At 39.9% G+C, this 14483-nt stretch overlaps 1 protein-coding gene across 1 annotated transcript; it reads right to left on the bottom strand.

The window, feature by feature from the left end:
* Positions 1-11466: 11466 nt before the first annotated feature.
* On the bottom strand, positions 11467-12799 carry LOC121592619 (60S ribosomal protein L15). The gene is made up of 3 exons (XM_041914246.1): positions 12709-12799; positions 12108-12441; positions 11467-11871 (listed from the first exon to the last, which is right to left on the bottom strand). The coding sequence occupies exons 2-3, from the start codon at positions 12414-12416 to the stop codon at positions 11566-11568; spliced, it is 615 nt and encodes a 204-aa protein (XP_041770180.1). The 5' UTR covers positions 12417-12441; positions 12709-12799; the 3' UTR covers positions 11467-11565.
* Positions 12800-14483: the final 1684 nt, after the last annotated feature.

Genomic DNA, 14483 nt, shown 5'->3' with positions numbered 1-14483 from the left:
CTCGCGAGCCTTCTCGGAACACCTACAACATTGGTGGAATTCGTATTGAAACCGTTAAACTCATTAGAGATCTTGGAATCATCCTTGACGCTAAACTGACCTTTAACCAACACGCAGAGGAAATTATAAACCGTGGCAACCAGCTTCTAGGATTGGTTCAACGGGTGGCTAGAGATTGTAGGTGGTTTGGAAGCCATCTTCTCAGCGCTTATCTGCCCGCATCGAGTCAATACAGTGCAGACTCACCCGTTATGCTTTGCGTCTTCTCCCATGGCAAACATGCAATCAATATTAATCTTATGAAGCACGCCTAAAGCTTCTTGGGTTGAAGAAACTCGGTGACAGGCGTCGTATAGTGCAGCAAATCTTTTTTGGCGGTCTCCTAACGGGGAACATCGACTGTCCATCCCTACTCCAACGACTGGACATCTATGCTCGAACGGCCCCTCTACGCCCGCGACCTGTGCTTAATGTCCTTCGTCGTCGAACGAACTATGGCTCAGGAAACCCTATAATTTGTATGTGCAGGGCTTTTAACGCAGTCTACCAATTTTTCTATTTTGATGCGTTTCTAAAGTCGTTTAAAGACATTTGCGCCAGGATATAGTCGAGTTATGTTTGTAACCTAAGTTAAGTTAACACCTAAGAAAATTCATCAGGACTATAACTGTCCATTGAATAAAGAATTAATAATAATAGTAATACAACAATACCTATAGAGAAAGTTTTAAAATATCATACCACAGCGTCATATTGTCCGTGGGATTGATTATAATATTAGCAGTCAGGGGTCATCTATTAAAATTGTTAATTTATCAATAGAACCAGGTAGCTCTCAGCGAAAAAAGAAGACAATAAGTTCATTCGATAAACAAAACAAACAAATTGCTAACAATAATGTGTCTTAAATAGGTAGGTTTGCGCGTTTGCGCCTTGAAATGGCGATTGGAGAACCTCACAAGATGTGATATCTTTAGCCCTTGTCTACCTCTACACATCGATGCGAATCACGTCCATCGATTATGGGAATGTTGTCTCTCCCTGGACGTGCGTCACTGTACTGCCGCTGTTCGCCCAGCGTATGCTAGGATCAGCAAAATTGCCAGGTGGGGTAAAAAGTTGACGCGTTGCCTTTTCCCACCGGAAGTGCATATTACTGCTGAAATGTTCTGCGGTGGTTTTCCGCTTCAATCTGCACCATTCCTTGGGGCCTACTTTCATCGAAGTGCCGTTTGTTTGGTAACGATTGTAGGGCAATACATTGCTTTTACCGCTAAAGTGGTGTATACTACTGGGGATGGACGAAATGATCGTTGTCACCTCAAATGGTTTTTATTGCTGCCGTTGTTAGATCTTAGATATTGCCGTTCGATAGCAATGTACAATGATTGGTCAATCGCGATTATCTTCAAATCACGCACAAACATTCACGTGTCACCGTGCGTGTGGTGTAAGATATAGATGGAACGTGGTACTGGGAAACATTGTTAGTGGGTTATCAATGTTTTTTGGGCTTATAATCGATAATCGTGGCACGCAACCAAAAACCATCTTTGTTGTGAATTTTCCACTGTTCGATGTGTATTTGGGATTGCATTCTAAAGATGGCATGTTAACATAAAATGGGTAAAATTTTAGAACGGAAATTTTCTTCTCAAAAAACGCTTGTAGTAGAATCTATTGTAAACAGACATTTTCTAAATTGCTTGAAACCCGCTCAACGTCTCTATTCTATTCACTGCACTAACCCTTCGGCGGCTGAATTGCAAGCTTATAAGAGATAAATATTGTTTGATTGTGCTGATGAATTCCCCACAGCCAGCGTATCCGATGAGGGACGATTCCTCACATCAAAGTAGTTGCAATACAATGTCGAAAATGTAACATAGATCCAGCAAACTTCCCTTCCCGCTCAATAGGTCGGACGTAGGGTTCGAAGTCATTTCCGTGCCCGAGTAGTATATGGATCCACACACCCGACCCGACCACTACATCGAAGCACAAAGCAAAGCGAAACGTTCGAGCGAAACCCGTTGAATGCTGTAACAAAAGTAGCATTAACCGGATCATTTTCTTCCCCTCCAAATTGGATGCGGCCACAAACGATGACGGCTAGAAGCGTGTGGCATCTTTCGCCCGGGAACCGATGGGGCGGGTTGTTCCGGGCTTTGAAATGGGTTCAACACTTTGCTCGCTAACAATGAGCTTCCTTAAATCCGTTCCCTGCGTGCCGGGTTTTTTAGCCTCGGGGTACTGGGCCCGGGGAACATAATCTCCAAAAATTGACAAGCCTTCAGAATGCGCGTTCTATGCGCATTGAAAGTCCCAATGGATTTCGAACAGTATTCGGTACAGTTCAGCCGCGGCCAAAATCGCTGACGGTGGTTTCTTTTCTACCGTCAGCATCAAGCAGTGCAAGTTTTCGAGGGTACCATAAATCTGGGAATGTTTTGATTTATTTGTGCCCAGGCATCATAATATTCAAATATTTGTAACTCCGCTGGATGCGTAGTTTTTTTTCTTCACCTCGTTGGACAAGGGGAAGGGAAGCCATTGCTTGTGCTTTTTTTCTCCTGCTGCCTAACGTTTAGGTTGGTTTACTACTGCGAGTGAATCGAGCGAAGGCTCCCGGGGGCCATTACTGCTTCGCTTGCACCATGCTGAAAGCGTCGTTTGATGTGCTTTTCTAGACTCTGCCGCATAATGGCTTTGATGGAAAACATATTGAAAACTTTGACGATAGTTGGCAATAGACTGCACGAGTGAGAGTAGCATATGGTTTGGATGTTGTCATCGAGATGGGTTTTCACGTATTTTCTTAATAGTTTATTTAATAGCAAATGTTTCCAAGTTTTCCGAAGCCAACTGCAACGAAGACAAGCTAATGACTCCTGGCTTATAAAAAAAGAAACATTTTTAAAGTACGAAGTTGGATTAGGGACTGAAACTAAATTTGCTTATTAAACTTATTTATTTAGAACTATGATCATATTTATACACGATAATGATATTGTACATGAGCAATTCAAGAACCATACGAATGATGCATACAAAATAACAAGTTAAGAAACTTGATGGCTCATGTTTATATGATGATTAGTGCATCAAAACTCAGAATTATTTATTAATCAATGCATATCATCCATGGTCCTTCTCTTAATACAATCCTAAAATATAATGTTTAGGAGTAAAGTTGTAAATCTGCTTGTAGGTTTGTTGATCGAACAACAGATTTGGTTTTCTTTTGGCACAACAACACAGTTGCCGGTGAAGACCTGCCTGTACCCCCACTAGTATAGTGGGCTCGGTATTTAGTGACTTTTTGTAACCATAGCAGGATAGCCAGTCCTAAGTATGGGGGCACGGTCCATTCCGGGCTTGTACTCATAACGGGCGTGTTGTTAAATCGTACGAGTTGACGACTGTACCACCAGACCGGCTCTAACAGAACAGAATATTTCCTAAACATTAATATTTCGATTTAATAAAAAAAAAACAGTTTTTTAATGTGATTGTAACTTCTTCTGGGATTTCTTTCATATTCTACTCCTTATGTTTTTTTTTCAGATAAATATTTCAAATATTTTTTTCAAATAGATTAAATTTACATTTAGAATAAAATAACAATGACGATAATATAATTATACTTAATGAGAAAAGCTAGAATATAGAACCATCGTTGTTATACTATTATACCATATACCATACTTTACAGTCTACATACTAAATTTATTCTACGAATACATCTACAACTACAACTTCTTCTATTTGGCGTAGCGTCCTGCCGGCCGCGGACATGCCGGCCTATACAGGCTTTCGAGACTTAATTCACTACCACGTAGCCGGATAGTCAATTCTAGGCTTGAACCCATGACGGGGGCATGTTATTGAGTCACTCTAGTTGACGACTGTACCACGGGACCGCCCCACGACTACAACTACTGTATGTTAATATTAAATATTAATATTACCTAAAAAATTAACTACATGTACATCACAAACCCTTAACTACCCTTATTTATAGGATACTTTACCGAATCTTCAGTGATCTTCTTAAATTAGGAGGTTCGAACCGAGACGTATTCAAAGACCGTTTCAGTCATCATCTTAAAAAAACCTGAGGCTCTAAACATATAGTGTGAAACTGTATCTAATCTTGTTTACCGATTGTTAATTGTAGTGTAAATGTGACCAGGCGTTTCAAGATGCAACTAGCTAAAATATTTTCTATTTAACCATTGATGAGAGATGAGGGTACCTCGTGTCGTAAATTAATTATCAGTTAATAGAAGAAAATTAGAAATGTTGTAGGTCTAATTTGTAAGCAATGCTCTAAAAACAGGTCATTCTGAACAACAACAAAACAATGTCGATCCTTAACTAGTTATAAACATTCCACAACAAACCACGAGAAATACGTTTTATATGCCAAAATCTAGCAGCAAGCTTCCGAAATATGCCTCTGATTTCATCCTACACTAGCACGCCATTTGATTGCTGATGCTTAATTCGTCTCTGTTAGAGCCGCCACACGCACGAAACAATTGTCACAGATTGTCGATTAGAAAGATACATTGTCGCACACCAAATCGTTCCTGCAATCTTTCGAAATCGGTTGTTGCGATCGGTCGTTAGGCTATCGACAGAACGTGGCAGAGCCACCGCCGACGAAATTGCGACCAAATGCATGTTGTTTAGCAGCAAAAGAGAGTGTGAGAGAGAGATAGAGGGAGAGAGAGAGAGAGAGAGAGAGAGAGAGAGAGAGAGAGAGAGAGAGAGAGAGAGTCGCTCCATCAGCATACCAATGCAGGCACTGATATAATTAAAAGCAGATCAACTGATGATGGAAATGACTTCTTCGTGCGCCTTTCATAAACAAGCCACAGCCGAGCAGCGGCATGCACAACTTTCGCACGGTTGGATTTGCTTCGATTCTGCGTGCAGAATGGAAAAGGAATGTGTCGTTCGGGGGGTTTGGGCCAGGGGAGAATGCACTGTTACCGCGTGAGAGCATGCGGGAATCCCTTCCATTAATTTTCAACGACCGGCTGCAATCTTTGAAGCTTGCATATAAATGCCTATTTATTCCAGAATGCCGGAAATGCGAACCGTGCCTGTCTAGGTAGGGGCGATCCTGGATCGCTCCAGATCGGTCGAGGTGGCTAAATTGTTGCTCCAGCGTGGGAGGCCGCCCAATCGGCCAAACAATTGCGAAATGCGAGCGAATATCATTCAAATGAGGAAAGCAGCCGGGGCCCGCTACCGGGATTCACGGGATTCACACTGATATACGAACGCACCACACACTAACAGCACCGGGGCTGGATTTGATCTGCCACGAGCGCTTCCAGCGAAACCTTCGCTTCGAAACTAATTATTTCATGATAAAATGCAAGATTGCACATCCTGTCGAGTCGCGGAGTCGGTGCGATACACCAAATTATGTACTGGGTTGCGCTGCGCGATGTTCCGCATAGCATGCAAACAGAGGTGAATTGTATGCCGTTGTACTTACGGTAGGATAATCTAAAGTGTACAGTGTCTCTAAATGATACAACTTTTCCGTGATATGTGTGATTGAGAGAAATTGAGAGCCTGTTTAATCTATGCATGTATGATTACCCGCTGGTCGGAAGGATGGGTAGGCGTGCCAGATCCTGTAAAAGATGACGGTCGTGGTTCGATCCTCCGCTCATCAACTCCAGTATTTCTTTAGAAAGCCAAAAACGGCAACGTATAGATCATTTAGTCGCTAGGAAAAATCAATGAGCAGCAAACCAAGTAACTTAGTAAACATCCTCTTTGTTTCACAGTCAAGTGAATAATATGCTAAATGAGATTATTTTGAATGTGATTTTCCGGCAGTTACTCAATTTTATTTTCTAATTACAGTGGAGACCCGTTTATCCGGGTACCTTTTATCCGGCTGTCCGTTTGTCCATGCTGTTTAGAAATGACAGTGCAATACAAAGTGACATTGCGTGCAGAAGACGATATTTAAAAAAAAACGGTTATCAGAGCACATTTTCTTAACAAAAAACGCAATAATTAATGGTAAATTTCAAATATTATCCACGGAAAAATATGAAGTTATGAAAAACTAGCTAGGTTTTACCAAGACATAATATAAAGTTAAAAATAAGTGAAGGAATTTGTGATGAAATACGTACTTTGACTCAGTGTTATGTCAGTATCCTGGCGAGGTCGTGTCCCGATGAGTCCGGATAAACGGCGCTCCATTATAATTCGAGAATCAGCATTTTTTTAGTCCTACAAATGTATTTGTTTGCTTTATCAACATTATGTCCCAAAGTAGCAAAATGCTGTTTATAAGAAGTTTGATTTATTCAAAGATTGGATCAAGAACTAGTGAATTTTACAAACTTTCTTTCATTGATATGTTGTGCCCATAGATATCATTGCCATTGCATTGTCATCAATGATTACCAAAAAGTATATCTCAGGATATTGAATTGCCCTGTTGTCCTCTATTTTAATTATTCGAATCTAAACCGAAAACAAGTAAACAACACGACAACTAACATAACATTGATTAAAATACAGTTTGCATACATACGTCACATTTTAGTTTGTATGCATTCGTTAAACTTTGCTGGGCCCATGGCTATCATATATGAGGGTCAACAAACATGGAAAACCACTCACGCGAGTGGCAACTCAAGATACTACATATAAAATAAAAAGTTGGGCAGTCAAAGTGTTCATATTGTTAATAGTAGAGTATTAATAATATTTTTTATAAGATTTCTACACACAACGGATATAGGACCATGCATGATAGCATTTTTTATACGATACATATTAACCTTTAGTTTTTATGAACTCGAGCATAGTTCAGATGCATGTGTTGGATTTAGAAGAATCGATCAATGGAAATTGAATTAGTAATTTTAGTTACAACAATAGTTTTATGCACATTCTTCTTCTTTCTTCTTTGGCTCAACAACCGATGCCGGTCAAGGCCTGCCAACACACTGGTGGGGTTGGCTTTCAGTGACTTATTGATTTCACCCCATAGCAGGATAGTCAGTCCTACGTATGGCGGCACGGTCTATTTGGGGCTTGAACCCATGACGGGCATGTTGTTAAGTCGTACGAGTTGACGACTGTACCATGAGACCGGCTGCACATTAGATCCGGCAAATAGGAAGAACTTTAATTAATATTAAATCTCAGTCCCGATGACTATCAATTCTGCTGCCAAGTCTTCATTATCATTCGCCACGCACATACGCAGCTCATTAATTACGCGATCTTTTTGAATATGGTTCACCTTACCAGCTACCAAGAGTATGGGAGGAATATCGTACGCTTGGTTGGCGATGGACAGTGGTCAACGGATATGAAGATAAGAGCCATCAAGAGCAAGCCTGCTCACCTATCTCACCCTTTGTGAAAACTCTTTCTTTGTTTGTACTAAAGTTTCAATCCAGGAAATGTTGCAGCTTCTCGCATTGTGTTAATATAATTTCATTACTGCTAAGCATAATTACGCTTCAGTAAACTGCATTAATGTGACATCAAAGGGTTGTTGGAGTTATCACTTCTAGGGTTTGAGAATGAGTGAAGTCTTAATGATTCTACTGTTGCATTTCTGAGTCTTATTCTTCTTCTTCCGCGTAATAAACGGTCATGTTGAGCTATATGCTGCAATTGTAGAGTTTTAGGTACCAAGCAACCTGATAGCAGAGTTCTTGCTACGGAGAATGCGGTCCCGGATGGGACCACGGAACTGCCCCACTAAAGGTTTCAATGATGTGCTGAGTTTTATCTCTCATATCGTTTAGTATAGATACATCTGAAAATTTGTTAAAATCATTTAATGACTTTTGGCACATTCTTAATTTAGTTTTTAAGCTAGGAGATCAGTCGTTAAAAACAGTTAGAAAAGTATGTTCTCTACTGGCCTTTTTTCACATGCCTGCGGGAAAAGGGACACCAGCTCACTTGTTAAATTGATTGTCGTCAAGGTACAGCAACTCCCGCAACGGTTCAGCTGAACCCTTTTTTATTATAGTCATGTATAGCCCTTTTTTGTCACAAACAATCCAAAATTACAACGGATAATTTTGAAATTTTTAGTTGAAAGATTCGTACGAATGTTTAATGTTTTTTGTATAATGTATCGAATCAATGAAAAATTTCATGTACTACACTGAACAACAGAAAACTCAATATGGTTTAAACGAAAAAAAAAAACATTTCAAATCTAAACATTATCATAATATTTAACAACAGCTTCATGTGTTTTACCTCTAAGTAATTGACCTAAATAACATCCAAAAGATATTAAAGCTCACTCTAGCGTACACACTCTTCAAAACCAAAACCCCCAGCCGGCAACGATGATCAGAAGCACAAACTGAATCGATGATACTATCTGCGGCACAATCACTGCCTTGTTTGCATTTAATTAAAGTGCAGCGATTTCGCTTCAATTAAATTATTTTCATTTACACGAAACGGACAACACACGGCAGCATGGTGGCTCTTTCGTGTGTCTTTGTGCCTTTCTTTGGCTCCGGTGTGTTCGCGTCTGGCAGTGCCGACCAATTATTGCTATGCAAAAGAAAACTGCATAGAAATGCATCGCTTTCACGGCCATGAGAAACATGAAAACGTTAACGCTAACAGCAACACCGAGGCAATGTGGGAAATGGGTGAGATGGGAAAATAAAGAATTCTCCCCTGTACGATTGGGCCAAGGGTGAAAGGAAACAGAAAACGATGCTTCCTGTGCGGTATGTATAGTATAGTTGTTCGGAGCAAACCCAACCAATCCACCTACTCAGTCCGATTATTCGCATTACCGTGGAATCGAGCGGCAGCCGGAGTAGCTTTCATTAGAAGTAAACGAACCCTGAAAATACTCGTTTCATTTTGCACCTGTTATGCCTTCGCCTCTAGCTTTCCAGAGCGTTGTGGAAACTGATTGTGAACAAGGGATGTTACGTTCGCTATTAAAATACACACCATCCACTCGATTAGTCTAGTTTTAGCTTCTAGCAACGAAAGCTAAACCATTCATACACACTCAAAACTTGCCGTGTGCTCGATTATTTGCCAAATGTTTGCTGTGTCCTGAGTTTTATCATTTAAATCATCTGTTACGGTTATTTCAAACATTGGGGGTTGGTTTTTGTTTACGTAGTTGTACATCATTTTAAAGCTTCTTTATTTATTTTAAACTAGTGGTCAACTATAGGTAGTCACTCGACTAATTAGCATCCTTTACACAGACCATACAAGACTGCATGAAAAACGTGCAGCATAAAGGGTATGGTGAACGTGTTTTCATTGCATTGCGGCTACACGTTGTACACTGTACTGTGCACGTCCGCGGAACAAACGCCAACATGCGACTGAGATGTACCGTTCTACGCTGCAGCCGTTTTGGCTCACGATGGAAACCTTATCCCGATGCGGGACCGACCGAGACGAATACTTCTAAAGCTATTCCCCTTAACAGCATCCTACTAACTGAGCATGTGCCGAGATGACACGGTCTCGTGACAGTTTCCAAATGCATCGCGTTCATTTCACTGATCGCCAAAAAGCAACCGACTAGGTGGGGAATGAGTTACTCCAAATGAATGGGTTCATTTGAATAATAGACACCCTTGGCTATAAAAATGCAACGCTTCTTGATCTGGAATTCAAAGAATGAACGATTTTTTTTCATATTATATCACATTCTATTTAATGAAAACAATTTCTATTTTTACTTTTTGTTATTAAAGTTGATGCGTTGCAGGAAAAAAGTATTATAATCAAATCTTTTCGATAGGATGGATATTATTAGAAGAATTTGCTATTACAAAAAAGGTGGAAATATTGAATAGGTAGATATTCAGTGAAATTCAGTGTTTTTTTTTATCAGAAAGATCTGGTGTGACAGCAATAGAAATCCAATACTTATCCTACACAATGCTAAAAAGAAAATTAAATTGAATGGTGAAATAAAAAGGGTATATACATGAATATTGTACTAATATTTGAAAATGAAGTATCCTAGTCGTTTTTTTTTTGTCAAATAGCTTCAATTTTAAACCAAATACAGGCGGTCCCCGAGATACACGGTACCTCTTATACGCGGATTTCCAAATTTGACAGTTCTTTGAGCAAATTGTACTGATTTGACACATCCATTGTGAAATACCAAATAAATTCCGTATTGATCGAATGTTAAACACCATTTCAAATGGAGTAAAATTGTTAAATTAAGTCAGAATTACATCAAATAATTAATTTGGTGCCTAAAACCACCCCCTACTTGCAAAATTGCCCGAAAATTAGTGATATTTTGGCTGGAAATAACGAGATTCGACTTAAGCGTAAATTCGAGATACGCGGTATTTTGTGGCCGATTTTGGTCCCCATTAACCGTGTATCTCGGGGACCGCCTGTAATTTTATGACGCTGTTCTATTGATTTTTTCAAATTACCGATATCTGTGCAATTGTTACATCCAACGGTAAGCAACAAGTAAGAGTAGGAGGACTCAAGGACATTTTTTTTTAAATTGGTGAACATATAATTCACGTCCTTTGTATAATTAGTCTTACCTTTAATCTGTAAGAAACAACTATTAGGTAAACAACTGTAAGAAACAATTTAGTTAAAGAACTGAGCTGTTAAGCTAGATACAACAGAATGTACAGTGGAACTCCTCATAACGAATATTATTGCAAGTGTCTGGAAAGGATTAGAGTTCTATATTAAACGATGCTTAGTATCAAATTTTTGCCTGAGCGATAAATTTAAAACATGCTGACGTATCAATTGTAAGCTTAATATCCCATCGGCAGAGCAAATGTGTACCAGAAACACAAACGATAACAATCAATATGCGAGATTTAGCCATTAAGGGAGGTATTTGTTGAGCATTTAGACTAGCACCTTATGAGAAAATCGTTATGAAAAGGGGTTCCACTGTATAATAAAACGATCGAAATTTTCATTGTGATCATATGTTTCGTAAATTTCGTAAGTTACTCTACTGTAATGTTAGCACAAAAACATTGCTTGAAATCAACTCGAAAATTGTTTTTACTTCTTTCGGTGTAACATATTACTTAAAATGTATATGTGTTCTTGGTAAAATGAATAGTAAAAATAAAAGTTGGAATAAACTTACTGACCGGCTCACGTCACAACGATGTGCTCCATCGTCAGTTAGGCGAAAGAACTCCGCAGGAGCCAAAGCCTCTCTAAACCATACTAACAACTCCATCGTCAGCAAGCCAACAAGAGATACACTTGACGAATTGGAATGCTTTATGAGAGAATGCTAACCGTTACAATAAAGGCCCTTTTAGTTTTTAGAGATTTATAACTGGTTAAATGAATCTACCTAGTTATTTACGAAATTTTTATTTGCAAGCTATTTTTAAAAACAAGGGGCTTTCTTTCGCAAAGTTTAAGGAAGCTTCGACACTTATTACATTTAGATGGTTTCATCAGATGTTTATTACGTTGTGGATAGAAAATACAACTTGCCTTTCAAAAATCCACCATGCCTGCCACACTAAAGTGCGACACATTTTAACGGTAACGTCGCAGGTGCAGACGGTTACGACGACGCCAGCAGGCGCGACGGGATCCACCAATGGTCTGGGAGTAGCGGTAGCCCTTGCCCAAACCACGCGAACTCTTTCCAGCGGAAGTGAGACCACGAAGTTCACGATGCTTGTGCACGGCGTTACAGATCCAGTTAACATTCGGGTCACGACGGATGGCGTTATGGGCGGGATCGACCATGATGACCTCAAAGTACTTATGGGCAGCGTCCTGAGCAACCCAGTACGAGTTCAGCACGCGCAGACCTCCCAGCCGGCGACCGACACGTTCCTGTCGATGAGATGAATGAGTGAGAAAATCTACGATGAGAATGCGAACCAACATATCACACGTGCACATTTGTGAGGTTAGGTCGTGTAAATGTTCAGACATCCAAGGAAGAATACGGATCATATGATTCTTGATCATCTCGTGAAATCGGAATTTTATCATCATTAAAACGATTTACCGTTGTATCAAACGGCTACACAATACGAAACACAGGTATGGGGGCACTGGCCACTTACCTCAGCGACGGACTGCAGGCAGCGGTACGGCTTGAGCTGGTTGACACCATGGCTCTTGGGCTTGCCGTACGTGCAACCCTTGGGGACCGGGCGTTTACGGCCGCCACGACGGACACGAATACGGAAGATGGAGAAGCCCTGCTTGGCCTTGTATCCGAGACGGCGTGCCTTGTCCGGGCGCGAAGGACGCGGTGCACGGTGGAATCTGGTCATTTGGCGGTACTGCCAAACGCGGATACGCAGCAGGTAGCGCATCACATCGCTCTGCTTTTTGCGGTACAGCTCCTGGACGTATCGATATGCCCCCATGTTTCAACTCGTGTGAGGATAGACCCTAGCAACGAAATCAAACAAGTTTTGATCAGAAGTCACATCATCGGTCTATCCTACCGCAGCACTCGGGCGGCAGACGGTAGCGGGGCATAGCCGGGAGTAGTGTGAAGAATTAAAAATACAAACCTACAAGAAACAAGTTAAAATATAGATTAGAACACGTATCAACAACTGCCTAGTCAACAAGTTTGCTAAAGTAAAGTAATTTTTCACCCCTCATCTGAATAAACAGATAAAATAGTTGCAGCCTCAAATTATTTGAACTTACCTCGTGGACAATTTGCTGAAAAAGAACTCTGCAAAGATGACAGCTAGCCAATGACAGGAAGCCGCGTGCTTCGCGAAAGTACCCGTACAACATGGCGAGAGTTTTTGACGTTCGAATATCGCTGCACCTCGCTCATTTTCTTTACGCTTCCTTTCCTTGTTCGACGTTTCGCACGACAAAAAGTAGCTCAATTTTGCAAACAGAGCTACTGGTCTCGCGCAACATTCCTGCTTCGTCCCAAACAATCAAATTATCCAGTTGTTTTATGAGCCAGACTTATTCAAAACTGAAATAAATAAATTTGAACACATTTGAACTTTTTTTTTGTTTGTAAATAAAATACATGTAGGCTGACAGCAGAGTGACCAGAAATACCGATTTATCTGTACTCCTACCGATTTTTGATACGCCTACCGATTCACAGATGAGCCCCCTAAAACTACCGATTTTTCATTTATCCTAGCGAAAATCACAGATTTTTTCGATATACTGAACAAAAAGTCATATAACCATTTCCTAAATCACTTAATGTATTAAACTCTATATGGAAATCACTAGCAACACTAGCAACTAGCAACACTAGCAAGCAGAACCAGAACTTCAACAGAGACAACTAAGGCCCGTGTCTGCTCTTCATGAAGTCGAACGCGCTGATAAAATTTTATATGCAATTTGACACATAATGTTGCGGTAGCAACGGGTAGGTTTGAGGCGATTTTTTGAATTGCAACGGCTGTGTTGAGGATTTTTAAATTGCAACGAAATGTTTCAATTGCAACGGTTAAGTTTGGGTTTAATTTGACACTATTGTACCTTATCAGATGAGAACGAGATCGTTGGCCTAAATAAATATACATTTGGGAACGGCTCGTTTCTTGAGTTCATTGATAAGCATAAGCCACTCGAACAACGTGTTGGGTAATAAAAATATTTGACAGCTGGTGCATCCGGTAGGCAGACAGAAATTAGGACTAAAACATGCATATGTGCATGTAACAAATTATTTCACCAATCGACCAAAAACGAGGACGTTATAAAATTTCGAGGACGTCATAAAATTTCATGTTTTCTTATTATTAATCTACACAGCAAATTTTCTCATCCTACTTCAGTAAAGTTTTTTACTGAAACGGTTCAGTAATAGAATATTTTACTGATTTTCAGCATGAATGTCATGTTTTTACTGACTTTCAGCAAAATAATTTACTGAATTCATTTCAGTAATACGCATTTTACTGAAAATCAGTAAAATAAGTGTCAAATTAGTCGTTTCACTGGATATCAGTAAAACAAATTACTGAAAATGCAGCAATTCTTTCTGTCAAATCGACCTGTCAGTCAGAACATCAAAACAAAACAATGCGGTACCCACTAGCTCATGATGGGCAAAAAGTTAATTTTGTAGGCGCTTACAGGCACCCTGGTGAAATTTCAGGTGATATTTCGGCTTACGGGATTAATTTAAAATAATTGGCAGCCGTGTTGGTGTGTAAAATTTTTGCTACAACCCACTGTACTTGCTGAAATTTCGTGGTGTTTGTGAGCGCTTACTGAACCAGCTACACTTCGGCGGCGGCAAAATACAGTATAAAAGTGTATAAAACAACACAAAACATGTATGAACATGAATTGAGGAACTGGCAATCTCTAAGCATAAATAAAAACTCAATTTAAAAGAAATATTTCGTCATTTTTTAATCACAACCAACTACTGAAAAATCAGTAATATAAGAATGGCTTTACTGCGGTTTCAGTAAACGAACTGTCATTTTGAT

The sequence above is a fragment of the Anopheles merus genome, chromosome 2L, assembly GCF_017562075.2.
Source record: "Anopheles merus strain MAF chromosome 2L, AmerM5.1, whole genome shotgun sequence".
Classification (NCBI taxonomy): domain Eukaryota; kingdom Metazoa; phylum Arthropoda; class Insecta; order Diptera; family Culicidae; genus Anopheles; species Anopheles merus.
Note: the sequence above shows the minus strand (reverse complement) of the source record. Positions and strands in the feature narration are given on the sequence as shown.

Bases quoted from the DNA above. Each gene is read 5' to 3' on its own strand.
- LOC121592619 (XM_041914246.1), bottom strand. From the start codon at position 12,416: ATGGGGGCATATCGATACGTCCAGGAGCTGTACCGCAAAAAGCAGAGC. The intron at 11,872-12,107 runs GTAAGTGGCCAG...TCTCATCGACAG, and splicing joins GCCTGCAGTCCGTCGCTGAG to GAACGTGTCGGTCGCCGGCT.